Raw genomic sequence first — 20,542 nt, 5'->3', positions numbered from 1 at the left:
AGAGCTCTCAGCAGCATATTGCAGAAAGGAAATTGCCCACTGAGCTCTTTCTGCTCGACCTGAGCTAACTATGGAGGGAAGCGAGGCAGATATCAAATTTTTATACGTAATGTGGTTTACAAATTTCATGGTTGCACCCCCTTTTCTGATAGGAGAGTATAAAATAGTACAGGTTATTGGAAAGCGGTCACTATATGTACCTGAGTCTACTGTTGACCATGCAGGTACTCCAACCCCACGAGATGCTAATGTTAAATCTATTACTGAACGAGAAACTGCACGCCTAAAGGTTACTGCTCCGGAGTTGCAGCAGCGCACTGCATTCATAGACATCCATGACCAGAGAACCTGGCGACAGGAGTCAGAGCGACTACCCCAGACACTGTGATGCGAATTAAAATCCCCTGCGACGACTGTGCTGTTTGCTCCGCTCAGTAAGGTATCCAAAGAGTTGTCCTGTGAACACCTACAGGAAAGTACACGTTAGCAATAGTTACTTTGGCGCACTGTGGAAGGGAGATTTCAACCGCCAACAACTCATAGTCAGGGAGCATAACTTTCTGCGAGATTGATGCCCGGTGACATATTTTTGTAGAGACCATAGTTACTAACCCACCACTCCTGTCATTAATGCGATCTACCCTGAAAACACAGAATATTTTCATTGAAAATGATTTAAGTGGAGAGAGCCATGTTTCTTGCAAAATCACAATGTCTGGATGATGTTTAAGAAGTAGTTCAAGATCCGTGACAGAAGAAAGTACGGAACGACCATTCCATTGCAGAACATTTAGCCCCGCCATGATTACTGACTGATGAAAGACCACATTAGCCTGGGGATTAATTTGGGGGGTCTGTTCTTTGCTTTGATTTGCGGAACAGCTGATTTCGAGGGTGAGGAAGAAGCTCGACTTTTCTGGGAAGGACAGAGCATTTCAACATCCGTGTTACAGATATCTACGTCAGAGACACTGCCAGGCGCGCTGTTGGCAGGCGGGACTTGGGATTCTTCAGGAGGCGACATGGAGTCACTTTTACTAGCAGCACAATTTTGGAGCGATGCAGGCGTTGCCGCCGAAACAGATGATTGAGAAGGCAGAGATTGGCCTGCAATAACTTGAGATAAAGCCTCGGTGAAGTTGCACAGCATTCGTCGACCACCAAAGTAAGAGCCTGTTCTACTCAGGACACTATCGAAGTAGTCAAACTTGACTCTATATCTGCAACAGAGCTTCGCGCATGGCTGGCATATATATTATTTTTCCGATCCAGAAGTTCATATGCATCTGCTCTCGAGCAACGCTTCGCTTGAATTATATCTAGCAAGCTTTGTTCATCACCTCGCGTCGAACAGTTGGCATCATCAGCTGGGTGGTTACACTTGCAGAGGCAACACTGGGGCCGACCAGAGGAGCAGCTGTCATTTGAATGCCCTTATCCAAAAACACGGCAGCGGGCCGCCGATTTACACGCTTTACCACTGTGATCGAACCGCCAACAGTTGGTGCATTGAAGCGGACGTCGTTGCAGAGGATCCACACGATACACTATTGGCCAGACCTTGAGCTCAGAAGCACAGGAGGTGCCAGCAAAAGTAGTTATAACTGATTCTTTCGCTACACGCACACCATTAAGTTCTCTACTGCACCGGTAGAGGGAAAGAGCCCCCACACCTGCATCCTGAAACTCCTCCAGTATTTCCTGTGGAGAACATGCTGGGTCCACTCCACTTTGGAGCATGGGACCTGTTCAGGGATGAATGCTTTCACCGCTAATGACTGAAAAATTTTGAACTGGAGCAGGTCTGTGATGCAAGCAATGCCAGAGGACTTGAACACAATGCCTCTACGGCCGAACCGTCGCACCTCAGAGATCTGGAGGTAGTGGGTAGTTAGAGACCTTAGCTCCTGCTGAAGAACCTTAGAGGTTTTCATCTTGATCATTCCTTCACCGATCGGCACGAGAGCCACATGGATGACGTCAATTCTATTTTTCCTAAAAAAGTCCTGCGGCAAGCTTTGAGTGGGCAAGCTCGCAAACCAGGTTGCCAACCCTCCACCCGGGGAGGTCAGCGACATACCTGAGCCAAACGCACCCTCAAGTGCACATTAACCGCGCCTACAGACTTAATCTTAGACCTGGCCAAATCCCCCACGCAGAACGGCCGCATTAGAAATGAGCACGCAGGCACCACCAAGAAACCACAGGCACCACAAGAAACCAGACTCCAAACTCGCAGAATCTCTTTTTTCTTCCCTGCACACAATATCACAATATATCAGTATATGTGCAAAAATGTTTTCAAGTCATGGAAATGCAGTATGTACACTGTTCCATGCAGTATTTTTTGTACAGGTAGCCTCTCTATGAAGAGAAACTGTCACTTTGAACTAATTTTTTTTCTAAATATCACTTGAAAATGGTATATAGTAACTGATGATCTCCTAATAGATCCGGGATCAACAAAGCTTGAAGTAGGCTGCTTGTGTGGCTTGTGTAGAGGCTAACTGCAACAGGGCAGAAAGTTCAGCAAGTTTTTTCACGTTCGCTGGTACCCAGCGCTTAAATTCTCCATAATGAATGTGAAGAGGCAATGTAGAAATTTGCGTATGATCCTTTTTTTCTGTCTTCCTCGCACTCCTCCTGCGTTCTACGTCGCCAACGTTGACGCCTACTCCGTAGAACCGGCAAACGAGCCCTGAGCTATTGTGTTAGGAATTATACTATCTAAATGGAGCGGTCTCATTGTTGTAGCTAGTTGTACTAGGTCGAACAAGACCATACATGCATAAGGAAAGTCGTTGCTTTCAATGTGCTTTCCGCGCCAGGTCGGCTGATGAACTTGTCCTGGCGACATTCCGAGCGGTGCCCGGGAAGCACATGCCTTTCCTGCCTACGTACCAAAATGCCTTCCTGCCCGAAGAGCCATTCATGGCCATTCGGTCGGGTTCCATCGACACCGGCGTGGACCTCCTCACTGGTGTGACGTCGGACGAGGGTGTCACGTTGTTCTCCTGGTTGCAACCAAAGCCCGAGATACTTGTTGAGCATCTCGACAACGTCGACAGAGAGACGCTCATAAACGCCCTGCACGAGGTCAGTGACACTTGTAGTTAGTTTATGTATAAAAACAGCGCTGCCACTTCAACTTGCGCTGCTGCAGCCTGGCTTCGGCTTATACTCTAAACACAATTACCCCCCCCCCCCCGCCTACGCGAGTAAAATGACAGTGGTTGTCCTCTACAGCAATCCCTTTTATAAAAGAGAGTGCGCCAGAGGACAACTTACTTCGTTGTTAGTCTTTTTGTTTAGACTATCTCCGGTCATGTGACAACCTCTTCCACGGAGTTTTTCCGTCGCACGTAGGAGCGATAAGTGAGTATATACGCAGCATAAGTGATGGGAAAGCACAGCCAGAACTTCGTGGCGAGGAAACGGTTGACTACGCACGCATGCCTTCCGCAACATTCGTCATCTTCGGGCAAAGTAGCCATCCCGTCCCCGCAGCCCGTTACTCGCACCACATTCGTTGTCACTTGAAGAAGCTTGAAGGAGTAAAAAGGCGCAAAACGTTTGTAAACGCGTCTCCCACTATCCGCCTAGGCGGGAGGCCAATTTGACAACGTTTGCGCTATATGTAGCTAAATGTCATCATTTAGCTAGAAGAGTGTCATTTAAAATTCTTAATTCATTATGTAGACCAACCTAGAAATGTCACGTAAGGAAGAAGCGGTTGTTGCACTGTTTCCGATCGCGTCGACGAGCAAAGCGACAGCGCCTCGCGAGTTGCTTACGCTGCGCAATGCGTGCTCCGGGGAGCAGAGGTACCATAGTGCCATCGAGCGTCACGGCCAGTAACAAGCTCTAATTTGAGTGGTCTGCTGCCTCTGCACTGAAACTTGCCTCCTGCTGTGCGCACTGACGAGACGGGCGCATTAAAACGAGGTTCAAATCAGGTGCAAGCTTGTGTCAGGTCGTAGGCACGTGCGCTTGTTCATAGTTCTCCATTTCATTGAGGTCTCCGCCAGAAAAGCTGAGCACGAGGAGGAGGAGGAGGAGGAAAACTTTTATTTCTATTTACAGTGAGAGGTCGATGGGGCGAGCCGGAAGGGCCCGTCCCTTACAAACACTAGGAGGGAGCCCTAGTCCGGGATCCCTGTAGCTTCCGCAGCGGCTCGGGCTCTAGCTACCAATGCCTGTTGGGCATGGAGTTCGGAGCAGCCGCGCAGGGCAGCTTCCCAGGCCTCTCGAGTGGGGTGGAGGTGGGGTGGGTAGGCAGGATTGGAAGGGCATGCCCACACCATGTGGTAGGTGTCCGAAAACTCCTCCTCACAGTGTGGGCACGCGCCCGAGAAAGAAGAATTGAAGTGCTTAAGTACTGCCGGGCACAGTACAGTATTGGTATAGAGGCGGAGAAGCCAGCGCTCCTCCACCCTGGTGAGGCCTTTACAGGGAGGGGGATAGAGACCATGAAAATTTTGATAAAGAGAGGTGATCTCTTTAAAGGTGATGGCCGGATTGAAATTGAATTCCGGATCAGGCTGCGGATGAGGCGACGCCCGGTGAGTAAGCGCGCGGGCGGCAGCGTCGGCTGCCTCGTTCCCCTCAAGACCCGCATGAGCCGGAGCCCACACGATGGTACGATGGGTCGGAAACCCTGTGTAATCGCATGCGTGGAGAATTTTGAAAGCACGGTCTGGAATGTACCCTTGCTCAATATTGCGGCAGGCGCCCCTGTACTCCGTAATAATGACTCGGGACTCTGGATCTGCGGCGGCCAGTGCAATGGCGATCTCTTCCGCAAATGTAATGTTTGGGGCACGGAAAGTAAGGCCCTGAACTGTAGTGTTTTGGTGGATGACGGCCGCCGTGTACCAACCCCCATAGTGCGGGCCGGCCGCATCCACATAGAAGACACCTGGCTTGTGGCCATATTGTTGAGAAATAGCCTCCGCCCGCGCGAGACGGCGACCATCATGGGTGTCTGCAGTCATGCTCTTCGGAAGGGGTCGCACCTGGAGTGCAAAGCGCCAGGCTTCAGGGATGCGGACCCGTTCTTCTGTATGTGTTGCGTAGGAAATGTGTAAGCGGGTTAGAAGGCGGCTCCCCGCAGGTGTTTTGCTTAGGCGCAAGTATTGATTGTTAAGATGAGCTTCTCGTAACTCCCCAAAGGTGTTGGTCATCCCCAGACCGAGGAGACGCTTGTTGGACGTCGTTATGGGGAGGTCGAGCGCTCTCTTATAAATCTTGCGGAGAACTACCTCTAAGGCATTCTCATCGCATTTGCGTAGGTGGAGGTAGGGAGCCGAATATAAAATCCGGCTGGTCACGAATGCATTGGCCAGCCGCAGGGCATCTTTGCATCGTAGTCCCCCCCTTTTATTGGACACCCGGCGGAGCATCCGACCCACCTGGTCCCCCACCTTACGTAACTTGTTTAGGGTAGTGTCTATCTTGCGCCTATGATGAATGAAAAGCCCCAGTACCCGGATCTCCACGTGTTCAGGTATCGGTCCGCTAAGTAGGGAAAGGGCAATTTTGGTTGTGCACTTTGAGTTGGGGCGTATGTGCACAAATTCAGATTTGCTCGGGGAGCATTCAAGACCACAGCGACGAGCGTATTCGTCCACTATAGCTGCCGCTTGTTGCAGGTTGGTCTCGATGTCTCCAACCGATTGTTGTGTTGCCCAGAGGGTGATGTCGTCCGCATACAGAGCGTGCTGCACACCGGCGACCTCCGCCAGCTGGGTAGGGAGCTTCATCATGGCCAGATTAAATAGTAATGGCGAGAGGACAGCTCCCTGTGGGGTCCCTCGTGTACCAAGTTGATATGGGCCATATTCTGTGTCTTGTAGCCGGATATAGGATTGGCGATCTGTAAGGAATTGTTTGATATAATTGAAAGTATTGCGCCCACAATGTGTTTGCGACAAGTGGGATAGGATGATCTCGTGGGTCACATTGTCGAAAGCCCCCCGCAGGTCAAGTGCGACGACTACTTTATCATTGCTGGGGTGCTCGACGGGGTCGAGAATCTCCTTGTGAAGTTGCAACAGGACATTTTGTGCGGACCGGTGTGGGCGGAAACCGTATATGGTGTCTGCGAAAATGTTTTGTTGTTCCAGGAAAGCCGACAATCTGTCGCGGACCATAGTCTCCATCAGCTTCCCCACACACGAAGTGAGGGAGATGGGCCGGAGGTTGTCGGTGTTAATGGCTTTACCTGGCTTGGGAATGAAAGTTACTAGTGCCGTTTTCCAATCTATGGGGAGTGGTGTGCCCCCAATCCAGATAGTGTTGAAGTAATCGAGGAGAGTTTCGTAGGCGGGATCTGGGAGGTTGGCAATAAGCTTTACCGTCACCTTGTCCCGGCCTGGTGCTGTACCTCGCTTCATTTTAGCCAGGGCCGCTTTGAGGTCATGGAGCTGGAACGGTTGATCCAAATCCGCGTTCTCGGAACCTGCATACGAGTACGCCTGACCACGGGGATCCTGGTGTATACTCAAATATTGGTCGCGGAGCGCATCGGCCAGTTTGGCCGTGTCTCCAGTGAAGTTATGTATAGCCCTTTGAAGCTTTTTTGTGTCTCAGTACGGGTTTGTGCCGGATCAATAAGAGCGCGGAAGAGGCGCCACGTACTCCGACTCGACATTTGCCGAGCTGCAGTGTTGCATCGGTGCACCCAATTGGAGTCGGCGAGTTGGGCCGCGTATTGTGCCGCCTGTTGGGTGATATCCGCAATTCGAATTTTGAGTTTCCGATTGTGTTTTTGACGACGCCAGCGGCGGACTAGGCTGTGTCGTGCCTCCCAGAGGTGGAGGAGGTGGTTATCCACCGCCGGGCTCGCCTCTGAGAGTTGAACATTTTGCTCTACTGATTTAAAGTGGGATACTAGGTGTTGGGACCACGTTGAGTATCCTTGGTCCATTATCGATTGAGGATTGGTGTAACTGTTCCTAAATTTGGTCCAGTCGGGTAGTTTTGCATTGGCCTGTGGTCTTGTGAGTGGCTTGGTATGATTGTAGTGGTAATTATGCAGTGGTCACTACCGAGGGATTCCTCGGTGTTCCTCCAATCTGCATAGCGAATATTTTTCGTAAAGGTGAGGTCCGGACACGTATCGCGTGTAACGGAGTTACCTATACGAGTGGGTTGCGCGGGATCCGTGTGAAGAGTAAGGCCCAGTGTGGAAACAAGCTCCGCCAACTTGCGTCCGCGTTTCTCTTCACGTGTGTACCCCCATAAGGTGCTGGGAGCATTAAAGTCCCCAACGATTATGAGGGGATCCCGATTCGCGACCTTCAAAGCCCGGCTGAAGATATCTGCGAATGTAACATTTGGTAGCTTTGGGGGACAGTAAATGTTGAGTATGTGCAATGGGGGGTCCTGTTTGCGTAGCGGAAGGATCGTCACCATTACATAGGAGAAAGTAGCGCTAAGATCCAGGTCAACCTGGGAGGCCGTGTAATTTTTATGTACGCAGAGGCAGCTATGCGCATCCTGCTGGTACACCGTGTAACTGGCAAGGGTGGCGCCATTTCCTGGCTCCTGAAGGGCCACCACTGCAGGTAATTCTGGGAACGTTGTAAGGAAAAGGCGTAGATCGGCTCGCTTTGTGCGTGCCTTGAATCCGCGACAGTTCCACTGTACAATTTGAATAGGGATCGAATTGCTTCGCGGATGCTTCCTATTTCTAGGGGCGCCCGCCATGATCAAGGGTATAGTTGTGAGTTTGGAGAGAGGAGGCTTGAGAGCCAGTGGCTCCAAAGAGAGGAGCGTTCTCTATACTGAGGATGGCACAGGGGACCTCTTCTTCTTCTCCGGCGATTCGACGCCTAGACGCTTTGAGCTGCCGGCCTGCGGAGGTTTTGAGCGGGCCAGCGCGCTTGGGAGCGCGGGTGAGTTGAGCGAACTGAGCGGTTATGAGGTTCGGGATAGATGCCGCAAGGTGGCTAATTTTGTTGAGTGCCGCCGTAAGTGTGGCATTGATTTGCGTTTCCAATGCGGATATTCTGTTGTTAACTTGAGTTTCGAGCGCGCTCACTCTCGCCTAGAGTGCCGTGAGGGCATGCGCAGCCTCTCCTGAAAGGGTTGCGTCGCTTTCCATTGCCTCTGCTGCGGGTGAGGCAGAGGTGTGGTTGGGGGAATTTTGGCGGGCCTCCGCTATTGCGAGGCGCTTTTGAAAATTTGCAACCTGCTCGCGGAGAGCAGATATTTCTTTTTGTTCGGCAGAGATTGGCCGTTGTTGGGATTGGGAAGGGGGAGCGAAGGGAGAAGCTGCCCTGCCGGCGCCGCTCACCTGGGAGTGTTGCTTGACAACGGTTGCCCACGTCTTGGAGCCGCCGTTTTGTGGAGGTCCGAGGGGCTTCGCTGCACCGGCTTGAGGCGGCGGTGGCGCAGCTGGAGGTTTCCCTTGGCTCCCAGTAGAGGAATTCACAGGCTGGTCCATGGCTTGGTCGGCAGCCTTGGCCTTCAGCTTGTCCGGGCGACGCTTGCCACGCTTGCGTCGGTTTCGCTTCGATTTACGCCCGCGCTCGGCCTGCGTGGGCTGGATAGCGCGATATTTAGCAGTACACGCTGGGCCCCCCGTGGCATGGGCCGCGCCGCACACTGAACACTTTGGGTTGCACTGGTGAGGGGCCCGCTCCCCCTCAACGAGTAGAGCCTGCTGTCCGCACAGGCCGCACCGGTCCAGCCTCTGGCCGGGGCAGGCGTCCACGCGGTGGCCGACCACACCGCAATGTCGGCAGGCTGGAATGGTTCGCTGGTAAGGCCTAACTTGTACAAGCTCCGAGTCGTAGTGCACGAAACGTGGCTTCTCTGTTCCGGCGAAAGTCAGTCTCGCTTTGTTGGATGTCCCAAATTTTCGCACTTCCACGATGGTGCCGAAGCGCCATTGGAGCCTAGTACGGAGCGAGTCCGTAGTTTCAGAGTTACGGACGGTAATGACGCCGTAGCAGACGTCCTTGTCGTCTTGGCGCAGGTGCCCCACAAGGGGGACCTTCCCGTCGAGTCCATTAAGTTCAAATTCGCCGATGATACGGTCGGCTAGCTCAGGTTTCGCAGTGTGAGCAATAATGAGGTTTTGTTCTCTTACCGGTATTATGGTAAGATCTGTTGCGGGTTGCGCGCCCAGGAGAGCCGTGAACGCCCGGCCGTAGCCGGTCTCCTGGAAAGTCTCGTACAACGAGACGCGGGTCCGGGGCTTGATGACGACGACGTAGTCGTCTGGAGCAGGCTTGGGAATAACAGGCGGTTTCCACTTCGTGAGCAGTCGCCGACTGCGGCCCGCCGCGCGCGGGGCGGGTGACTGCTGGTTTCCGGCGTGAACGCCGGCCGCGTCTACGGACGCCGGCTTTAAGGCTTGGTCTTGCGCTCGGCGCAGCACTGCGGCGTTCAACGCGGCGCTGCGAAATCTTGCCGAATCTGGGCCTCCGGTTGCCGCTGGGGTAACCGTTGCCGAAACTGGGCCCGCGGTTTCCGCTGGGTGAACCGTTGTCCAGTGCATGTTCTCGGGGTCGTAGCCTCGGCAGGAGATTTGCGTAGCAGCCATACTGGCGTCAGTGGCCAGAGGCCCCGATGTGCCGGGTACCGGTTCGGCCGTTAGGCCTAGCCGCGCCACCGGCCCGATCGGGCCATGTGTTGCCCGAAAAGGGGGTTTAACCGGGCCCACCTTGGAAAAAACTGGGGTCCAGATGTTCCCGACAGCTTTCGGTGCACGTTGGGGATGATCTTGCTAGGGTCAGGCGGAAACTTCCGCTGCTCCGGCTGAAAATCGCCGAAGCCGACGACCAGCACGTCTGACTCCCCGTGCGAACGCCCCGGTGCCGAGCACGAGGAAGCGAGACGTGCAGGACGCATGGCTGGAAGTGTCTTGTGAAAAGAAATCGCTTTGCAAGTTATACGGCACAGCGGGGGTCGTATTACGGATCGCTCTCAAAAACGCTCCCAGGTTTGAGAGCGTGACGTAAAACTGACGATACCGCGGGACGCTGAGCGTGAAATCAGCCAATAAGCAGCAAGGTTGCGGTGGGTAGTAGCAGGGCTCCGCCCCAGAACTATTTATTTGCACGACAAGGAACCGTAGGCTAACGTCTTGCTGTAAAGACGCAGTCAATAAAATGGGAAATGCTTTACTTCGCTAAGAAACTGCATTTCAAGCTCAACATCGACCAAAACAAAAAGTACTCCCAGTTTCAGTTAAGTTTGCTGTTCAGTCATTTCTGTTGCCGCGAAGGTGCGCTGTGAGCGGTAAAGCGTGCACTTGCCAGCGTGAAAAAGAAAGAGAAACGCAATGTTTAAAAAAATAACGTTTTATTTTGGTAATAACCTGTGTTGAAAACTACACAACACAAAGGAAAATTAGAAGCGTTCCCAGATTTGCAATTAAGTTTGTTGTTGGGTAACTTCTCTTGCCATGAGGGCGCGCTGGCAGTGGTATAGCGTGAACACGGCGGCCTGCAAGAAAACAGCTGATTCCACGGCTGGTTCCTGTTTTTTTTGCATGCTATCTAAAATCAAGGTACTTTGCGGGTGTCTTAAGTGAGCGTAAAAATCTGTTTGAAGGTAGTGAATGCTATGAGCCTACGGAGATCGACTTACAAGGAGACGAAGACAACTTTAGTCTGTGTTCGCGTCGGCGCCAACTATCGATGACCGAGTGATGACTGGTTGTGTTTATTCTGTTTAGAAAATAACAGAAAATCATGAATCATCACACAGAAGCAACTGCTGACAGACGGGAGCAGAAGGGTGCAGCTGTTCATAGCTTGCAATCTCGGTGCGGGAAATGAGAGCCGGCACGACCTGCCTGTGTCACAACAATCACTCTTCTGTCTCGTAACTAAGTGATGCCGCCCACATCGGGCTAAGCACTTCATATTCTGTTGGTATTCTTGTTGAACTCTTCGGTTGATGTTCAGTTGTTACGATAGTCTTTTTTTTTGCCTATGCAAGATTCAGGAATCGCGATGTTTATGCTCTATTTAGTTTGTTTAGAAAAAATGAAGCACTTGATTTGATAACTTTGCTATTGTCACCAAGCAGGGAATGAGCTTGTCCAATTAACGTCATTTGATGATCTTCTAATAGATTCGAATTCAACCGGGTTTCAAGTAGGCTGCTTGTATGGCTTGTGTAGAGGCTAATTGCAACAGGGCAGAAAGTTGAGCAAGTTTGTTCACGTTCGCTGGTACCCAGCGCTTCAATTCTTCACAATGAATGTGTAGAGGCAATGTTCAAGGATGCGTATGATCCAGGGAAGTGAGGTAGGTAGGGCAGGCAATGAAGTGTAATATGTAATAGTATTTTCCGCAGCAGGCGCAGTGATGTTGGTATCGCTGGGATATGTGAGGGTAGTGTTTTAGGGCATTAAATACTATACATATCTTCTAACTACATGCACTTGTTTTGAACTCGGAAGAATATTCAGGTTTTTTTTTGGACCATACATCCTATCTGATGCAGCCTGTATGCAGGCCCCTTCAGTAGGCAAAGTAACCACCATTTGAAAATGTCTAGGATATTAAATACGTAGAAGAAAAGCTGCTTGAAAAAGGTTACTATTGTCACACATATTATGCGAAAGCATAAGTAGCCTGTCGGACCATCTGGCATTGTCACCGCTCGTGTCATCATGGGCAAGACTTCATTGCATTGTGTTATCGCAAACCAAGCTCAGTGTTAGTTATGAGGCAATCACAAAGTGCTCAAAATTCCTACAATGGAGTTGCCTTTGCATTCTTAGAGCTGTAGAACATTCCCAGTAAAGGAGTTGCATGTTATGTTATTGTAAAATAACCTCTGCTCACACTCCATCTCTTTGACGATGTGTCTCTGATGTTTACACATATTTGTCTTTCAGTGAAGATGTTCTAATCATTCAGCAGTCCCTGGAGCCACGGCACCTTAAAATATTTATTATGCATTGCTCTACAGCGGTCTCCTTGCAGTAGATACAACTTTTAGCACTGAATGAAACCACTAGTCACACACCACCAAGCTAGAATCTTAGATTTGGTATTTACGCATTTTATACGTGCCAAGATATTTTCTAGTCCTGAAAATGCATTATTTACACTGTATCATGCAGTATTTATTGTACAGGTAGCCTCTTTATGAAGGAAAACAGTCACTTTGAACTAAAAGTTTTTTCTTAACATCACTTGAAAATGGTATCTGGTAAATAAACATCAAGGTAAAGTATGCTTGTATGTAAACTGCCTCTTTTGCAAAAGAAACAGTATGCTTGTATGTAAACTGCCTCTTCTTCAAAAGAAACACTCAGGTGAAATGCTGAGCTTAAAAAAATAAACGTACTTGCTGAATATATCATACACTAAAAAATCTTTAGCGGTGCTTTTTGATTCCAACAAGCATCACAAATATTTCGTACCTTACTCCAGCACTACACTTTTGGTTTATGCATGTTCGTAACAGGGGTAATGACCACAGGCACTCCATCAAGCGGAAAAGTGATAGCAGAGAAGTGGTTGGTGGGCTGAGATAAGCATTGGTAAAAGAGAGTACAGAATGATGCTTTTCACATGTTGGGCGATTTCAACACTTTTTCCGCCTTCAGGAAGAGACTGCGCAACACTCTGCTGAGGGACTGGTAGGTATACCGGCAAACACACTGTCAATGAAGTGGAGCTGGTGAGGACACTTGCTTGTCACTGAAGTCTTCTGGCCGCACACAGGTTTGCCTAGGGCACAACCACATCACACAGTTGCTCAAACACTTGCAGAAGTGTGTTGTGCACTGACACGAGGCAATGACATTGGCAACAAGAACAGTGGCTAATATGACTCTCCATGCCAGCATGGTGAGTCATCCCTAGACGCATTAGTTTCCACCGCAACTGTCGCTGCACCATCCCTAGGTACGCCTTCCTCTGGAGACCTGAAAATGCTGAAAATACAGAGGCTGAAAATGCAGTAGCGCATTGCTCTTCCCTGTAGGTAGGTGAGGAGTAATCTTGTCTCTACGAGGTAGCCAGCATGTAGGGAGAAAGCATGTAGAGGTGAGCCGTTGTTATCTGGGTCAGTGGCAGTGTCGCCTGCATCCTCTTCTGACATGGGCGCATCAAGACAGAGGTTGTGAAGTGCGGCACGTGTGGTGATGATGCACGCTGTTCACTCCCACTGGCAGTGGTGCGCTCGGTGCATTGGCAAGCACCTGAAGCGCACTGACGCAGCGCTTAACCATAAACTGTTTGAGAGCATGTGGCGTTTTGTACACGCCTTCTGCTGAGTTGCGCCTGTGCGGCCACACCACTAGCGCAAGCAGCCATGGCTCCTTTGGGTAAACATTGTCCCCTGCATAACAAAAATGACGCAGTTCAGCATGTCCTTTCTCGGTGATCTCAACAGCATTACAGGAAGCTCTACTATAAAATGGATACTCGTGTTATGTAGCCCACATGCGGGCAACGCATGATTGAGGGTTATAAGTAAGCACTGCTTTAAGGTAGAATGGAAAGTTGGGCGAGTTGGTATGCGTTCATTTTGGGTGGAAAAAACAGCGCGAAAGGGACGGAAGACAAAGAAGAAGGAAACCACACGGACGAGCGCTGTTTTTTCCACCCAAAATGAACTGCTTTAAGGTGAAACTTTTGCCATCATACTATAATCAATGATGCGCTACGATTGCCTCCACAACCCAAGCGCCGTCAGGTGCACTTTGCCTTGGTTTCCTATACAGGAAATACCATGTATTTCAACAATGGTACATATGTCCTGTGTTTATGCTGCAATTTAATACAAAAATGTGACAATATCCTGTATCATACTGTAACGTGTTTGCAATGGTCTTACTAGCCAGACTGATTTTTTTTTATTCGAAAATGAAACTGAGCACAATTCAATATGTACAATAATAACTGGACCCATAGCCAGGGGCTAGTTTCGGGCCCAACACAATACAATACAACATATTTGCAGCACGCGGAAACGAACATTTCTATTCCTAAAATGAAAATTAGAACGTTATAAGATTTGCGGAGAAAAAATACAGGAATACAAACAAAACGCTCACAAAAAACATATTTCTCTTCGAAACAAAAAGTAAAAATTCATACCATATACTTCACATATTCATCAGGAACATTTTGAGGGATTGTACAAAATTTGTTTCTGTTTTAACCTCATTAGGAATGCCATTCCAGATTAAAACTCTATTGAATTCTAATAATCTTTGCCCGTAAGTATTGTGACAGGCGGGCAAATTGAAATGTTTTGCACTAGCAGCCCTAGTCTCCCTTTTAAGAGTTATAAAGATACTGTGGGGAAGCGGTTCATTGAGCTGTAGTATTTTATGAATTATCTGGGCTATCTTTAATGTATACATGGAATGAAAAGCTTTAGCAGATACTAGCTAAATGACTAGCTTTAGCAGATACGGGTTAATGGATTGTGCTGCAGTACAATACATGCTAGACTGAGGTGGCCCGACGGTTGACACGGCTTTTTTCCTGCATATCCCGAAAAAACTCACCGTAGTCCAGCAAGCCTTCCTCCGTCTTGGTGTGCTGCAGACATACGCGTCGTGGAAGGATCCGGGTCAGCGCGGGTCCACGACCAGATTGTGGATGGTCGTGCCACAGATGTAAGAAAAAATACGCACGTTACGAACTTACCCTTGTTGCCGAGGCCCGCACTTCCAGCCGAACTCATATGGTCAAACCAGTGGCAGAGATCTACTGTCATGTTCGCAGCTTAGAACACTAGCGGCTTGTTTGCAGCACTGCCTCGCGGCTCCCTGATGGCGATGAGTGCGCCATCAACACACCCGACGACGCCAGGGTGCTGCCGCGGCCAAAGTTTAAGCGAAAAATTTCCTCCTTCTTTGCCGCCTTCGCTTCGGGTCTCACCGGAAAGCGAAAACACCCCTTCTGCGACCGAACGTGGACAATGGGCCCCGCCGCCCCCAGCAAACACTTGCTCAAACTCGGTTGCGCTACGTCGACGTTTGCTTCATTTCCTACGGTGCCTTGACTCACACCGGTGGCGAAGAAGCGCAGCGTGCACAGCACGTGCCGCCCCACTGACAGCGCACTCACCGCGCACCTTCCAGTTCAACGGCGAGTTCGTCACACAGCCGCTGCGCAGGCTCCTTCATAAGTCGAAGCGTCGCATTACTCGTCCCGCGCGTCAAAATCGTCTTCATGCACCCTCCTACATCGTTTCTCCGCGTATACGACAATGTAAACAGCCACAATTTTCGCTCACAATTATTGTGAACGCTTTAGGGGCTACCTTTCTCGCTCTCAGTTTCAGCCCCCATATTTATGTGCGCAACGTTATCACTTCAGCCGTGTTCACTGCGTAAATAGCAGCCAATGGTGACGCAACAGTTTATGTCCGCCGGCCAAGGCCGACCAATAGTAGCCGGCCAATATGGCGGGATTGTGAGCGTTCTATTGGCGTTTTATAATTGAGAGCGATCCGTAATAAGGCCGCAGAAGAACGCTGTGTTGTCTCCACAATAGCACGGTGATGAGGCCGCTCACAAAGGTGACGATACCACCACAGAAGGGAAGTACCTAGCCTAGACTGCCGAAAAGCAGGTAGTCTTGCTACTCGTAAAAACACCAACTCCTTCCTTATATCTGCTCTCGATGACGGGACACCCAGCCTTTTTTCTCGTCGTGACCATAGAAATTATATGGACATGAAAGAACAGGAGAACACAATTAAAGAAATGTCTGCCATTCTGTTATAACAATAAAAATAATGTTGAAATCGCTGCCTTTTCTGCGACGCTGCAGTCGTAATACAATAGAATAAAAGTAAAAAAATTAAAAAATAAAAGTTTTAATGTAGAAAGGAACTTTCATTAGGTGTCACAAATATTATACAGTACCTGAAGATGACAAAAAATTTAGTGGAGAGGCCAACATAAGTTGAATGCTTGGCACTGATATCAAATAAGAAGCTACGGATTTAACTCACTCTTCTTTGCAAGCGCTGTCAGCGTAAAACTATCTTGCGTTGTTCAGCCCTTAACGTGTGTGAAATATTGCACACAGCTCTTAAAAATATTATAAGCTGTTAAAAAGATTAGCATAACCCGTTTTCAATGCGCTCTCCAGACAGTCTCAACGTGGATGAAAGGAGTGACTCCCCCTCTGCTGAAGGATGATGAGGCCGAGAATACAAGCAAGGCGGCGATTAGGCGCAAATACGTGGACTACTTGAGCGACCGACTGTTCGTCTGCCCCATGCATTCTGCTGCGGCTGCCCATGCTTCACGTGGTGGCACGGTGTACACGTACGTGTTCGATCACTGGACAACCAAGAGAGCCCCACTGTCCTGGGCTGGAGTCGCTCACGCCATGGACCTCCCTTACGTCTTCGGGCTGCCCCTACTGGACCGAGAGCGGGTGGACTTTAGCGACGAGGATGTCGCGGCAGCCGAGAAACACCTCACAATGATGGCCACGTTCGTAGGGTGAGCCATATTCACTTTTTTCTTAAGTGACATACCTTTCTTTCTTCAACCTAATTCATCGGAGATAAGCGGCAGTTATTCTGTGAGACGGTTCTTTATGTTCAAGTTTAATATATAATATAATTATAATTGGTTTTTGGGGAAAGGAAACAGCGCAGTATCTGTCTCATATATCGTTGGACACCTGAACCGCGCCGTATGGGAAGGGATAAGGGAGGGAGTGAAAGAAGGAAGGAAGAAATAGGTGCCGTAGTTAAGGGCTCGAGTTTAAGGCAGATTGGTTTTCAGTGCCTGAAGATTCTTTACAGTAGCCTGCTTGAGTGTTTCGCGACTTTTAACTACTTTTTAATTCTACCCCATCTACTTCCTCCTGACGAAGCAGGCATCATGCTTCAAAATCAATTTGGTTTAAAATTCTGTTTAGTTTCTCGCCACAATAGCCATGGAATTAGCTTAGCGGTCCTTCTTATGGCACTGCTCGTTGCTCCTAACTTTATATATATATATATATATATATATATATATATATATATATATATATATATATATATATATATATATATATATATATATATATATATATATATATATATATCATGTTGATGCGCACTGTTTTCAAAGTAAACAAGCGGTATTACAGTTTTCGGTATGAAATGGTCGTTCGATCTCAACGAACTAATGATTACAGAACTCTAAGTCGTATGAGTTTTTAGCTCTATGAGGGAGCTGTAAAAGAAGTGAATACAAAGTCTCCGCTATATCAACACCATGTAAAAATGATTTGACATGTCGAAGACAAAAGAATTGAGCGCTAATTTCGCAATGACCTATTGACATCAGAGAAATATAGTGCTTTGAAGGTCTTGAAGTCTCCCCCAATTCTGAATTGGCTGCCCTCAGAAGAGCTGCAAATAAGTTGGACGTCATAAGAGCTAGATTTTCGCTCTTATCGAAATGAAGTTTCAAATTACAACGGCTTGGCAAGATGCAGGTTATGTCGAGGCTGAAACGGGGAGCTACATAACAAGGTAAAGAATAGAACCACACCGGTGTTTAGTACGCCGATACATGAAACACTGCTGATCATAACGATAAGTGCAAGGAACGTTGTTCATCATACTTTAGCGCCTTTTTTATATGGAGCGCGGATATACGGTTATTTATGTGAATCGCTTAAAAAGAAATAACTGTTTTTGTAGCTTATTTTGAAACAGATAAGTTGTGTACCCCTGCCCTTCCTTCCTAGCGGCATTGCTTAGGCTGTAGTTGTGTTGTGGCCTGAGGAATGCATGTGCATGAAGGACTGCGGATGGTAGAACGGATGGCAGATGATAGCAGACTGAGCGATTAAATAAACCCTGTCGTCCTCAATGTCCGTTTGCTTAATCCAAATTTTCAGCTTGCCTGTCCAACCGGGGGTGTCCGCCTGGCCAAAGTACACTGCCAACTCACCAATGTCCATGCTGCTGAAGAACGACAACAACACCAATATTGTTGGCTTCCGCTCCGACCACTGCGAAAGTTCAAGCGGGAATCCTGAAATGCACGCGTAATGGCGTGCACTATTCGAAATGCTACTACAGATATACGTTGCCAACCTCGCGCTCAATTGCTCCCAAAGAGAAAGAATAGCAGTATTTTTTTATTTCAGGTTACGCTGAACAAAGTTCGCTTCATCTCTCATTGGGTCAGGAGAATGTGTGGTATTTACCGTAATTTTTTAGTAAATATGGCAACCAATCTTTTTTTGGGGAGGGAGGGAAACACGGAGAATGTGTGCTCGATTCCGCCAACAGTTCTAAGCTTTCGTTTCCTCATTTTGGATGCTAATAAGTTTGTCATTTTTCTGCTTAATTGATTCAGTGACAGATTCATTGAAGGAACTTTTTGTTGGTCGATAGTTTCTGAGTTCTTTGTTGTGTGTGATAATGCTCGTGCTTTACGCAGCAGCTATGAAGATCACAGTAGAGATTTTCTTAGGTTTATACCTTCTGGAAAGAAAAATTTATGTGCATCAGCAAACTAGCCATATCAACAAAGAACAACTCTGCTGGTTGTGCTTACCTGTAATCTTGACACACAAAGAGGTCAGCACGCAGAAACCACGGCATCTTTTTCCAACGACCGACGATGACAGCTTGAAACGTGGCGCACAAGACGAGACACTGAATGCAAAAAGCAGGACAATGACGTTTTCTGCGCGTCATGTTGTCAAGCAGTCTTTTATGATGTCCTATCAAAATGTTATCATTTAAATCACTGAACCTATTACCATTCTGAAAGAAAGCACAACCGAGTGTGTTATGGATTTCCGTTTCTATTTTTCTCACATTAGTAGTTTAGCCAATCTTTCTCCCTGTCATTGTCATGGAGATCATGCATGAAGACTAAAGAATTACTAATATCGTCAATTCTCCGCTGCCAGTACTTGGCTTTTAATAAGAAGCGCTGTCTGAGACATGGTATAGTGCTAGCGATGACAGGCCGATTCGCGCCTTCAGTTGATGGCGTGTCAGAGAAAATGAGCACGAGCCCTATTTTGAAGGCAGCAAGCCGTCTACGCCAGTAAACAGTGCATTAATATTCCATTTGCCTTTGCTCAAAAGCTGTTGAATGCGGTTCATTTGCTATGAGCATAGATTGTGTGTGTCTTTTTTTGCAGTGTTTTGTTTTCGTAGTTGGTTTCAAAACTGAAGCATATCCTTAATAAACGCAATGTATTGCATTCCATAGCTCGAAAAAGTGCGATTCAGCATCAGCTCTCCTCGCACTGGGCGGCTTGATGTGACGCCACACACACAGTCACTGCCCGACAAATGCGCACGTCTCTGGGCACAACTTGATGGAAACATTTTCTTTTATTTGCCCATTTGTTTCAAATAAAATCTCAGTTGATAGTTGCGCCACGTCCAGTCGGTGTATTGATTTGTCCTTGTAAACAGTCAGCGTAGTTAAACCGCGCAGCATGTGAAGTGGTCTTATGACATCACGCACCACTTCGACACGTCACGGAATTTTGGGACAGGCGGCGCCGGTGGTAGCTGGGCTTTTTCTTCCTTAAGGGTTTTATTGGTATTGATTTGAAACTGTCGGCTGCAATTATTATTATGGCCTCACATGACATAGCGCTGAATGGTCGACGAGGTATGTGACATGGCCGACTTGGCAGGTGGCAGCTGGCACCAGGCTTGGCGTCTTTTTTCAGGGGCGCCTTGTTTTGTGCAGGCCTGCATATTGACAGATCTGCGTATCAAATCGCACCAGAAGCAGAGAAAGTGGCGTGCGGCTAACGTACCGGAGAATCGCCGCAAGCGGGCTGTGGTGACATTGTATATAGCTAAAATGAAGTTAGGGTGGCTGTTGAGGTTTTGCGTGTGCGGGCAAGCAGCAATTACGCATGAAGAGACGCAGATCGAGCGGATTGCACCTGTATTGGCTCTCAGCGCGTAATGTAACTAAGTGTCCCATAAGTTTCTATAAATCATCGACATCTTTGCAATAGGCGCTTTATTCCTGAAGGCTAATTAAGAACAAACTTAGGTAAATACGAAGCAGTAATTTTTTATGTGAGCTCAATGAAACAATACAGCATTGTAGCTCGTTTCTCCAAACGATAGATTGCACTCTTGAATGTCTATGCTCCCGATTATAAGAAACGTCTTTTCAAATATAATGTATATATTCAATGCTTATGCTACCTTGGATTCACCAGTACAACAATTTTTTTTCATTCTGCAAATGTTTAATGATCTCTATTCCAATACTATCATCTGATACCCACGCACAATTATTATGTGTTTAGGTGTGAAAGAAATTTTTTTTGAAAATTAATGCGGCAATAAAATCTATTTCATTTTACCTATCGGAGACTATCGTCACAAAATCACGGCAGTGGTGGTTTTTTTATTCGTTAATATAAAATTGGGATGCTATATTGGGTACCAACCAATGCCCTGTTCTGGCAGTCTTGAGGCCATAAGGTGAATATTAAGGCTGTCAAATATTTCCCCACGTATCCGTTCGTTGGCGTATTTTGGTAGGCGCTCCGTGCAATGCCTATACAGAAACGCTAATTATGGCGTAACTAGGATG

At 48.1% G+C, this 20,542-nt stretch overlaps 1 protein-coding gene across 1 annotated transcript in view; it reads left to right on the top strand.

Annotated features, from left to right (window-relative positions):
- Positions 1–20,218, top strand: part of LOC144105648 (acetylcholinesterase-like) — a 45,256-nt gene extending 25,038 nt beyond the window's left edge. Inside the window, exons 5-7 of the mRNA XM_077638760.1 lie at positions 2,829–3,096; positions 16,092–16,450; positions 17,850–20,218. Coding sequence (XP_077494886.1) covers positions 2,829–3,096; positions 16,092–16,450; positions 17,850–18,003 — 781 coding nt within the window. The 3' untranslated portion in view covers positions 18,004–20,218. The remainder of the gene's footprint in view (positions 1–2,828; positions 3,097–16,091; positions 16,451–17,849) is intronic.
- The last annotated feature ends 324 nt before the right edge of the window (positions 20,219–20,542 follow it).

The sequence above is a fragment of the Amblyomma americanum genome, chromosome 9 (genome assembly GCF_052857255.1).
Source record: "Amblyomma americanum isolate KBUSLIRL-KWMA chromosome 9, ASM5285725v1, whole genome shotgun sequence".
Classification (NCBI taxonomy): domain Eukaryota; kingdom Metazoa; phylum Arthropoda; class Arachnida; order Ixodida; family Ixodidae; genus Amblyomma; species Amblyomma americanum.
The sequence above is the reverse complement of the archived record's forward strand: the minus strand, read 5'-3'. Positions and strand labels throughout refer to the sequence as shown.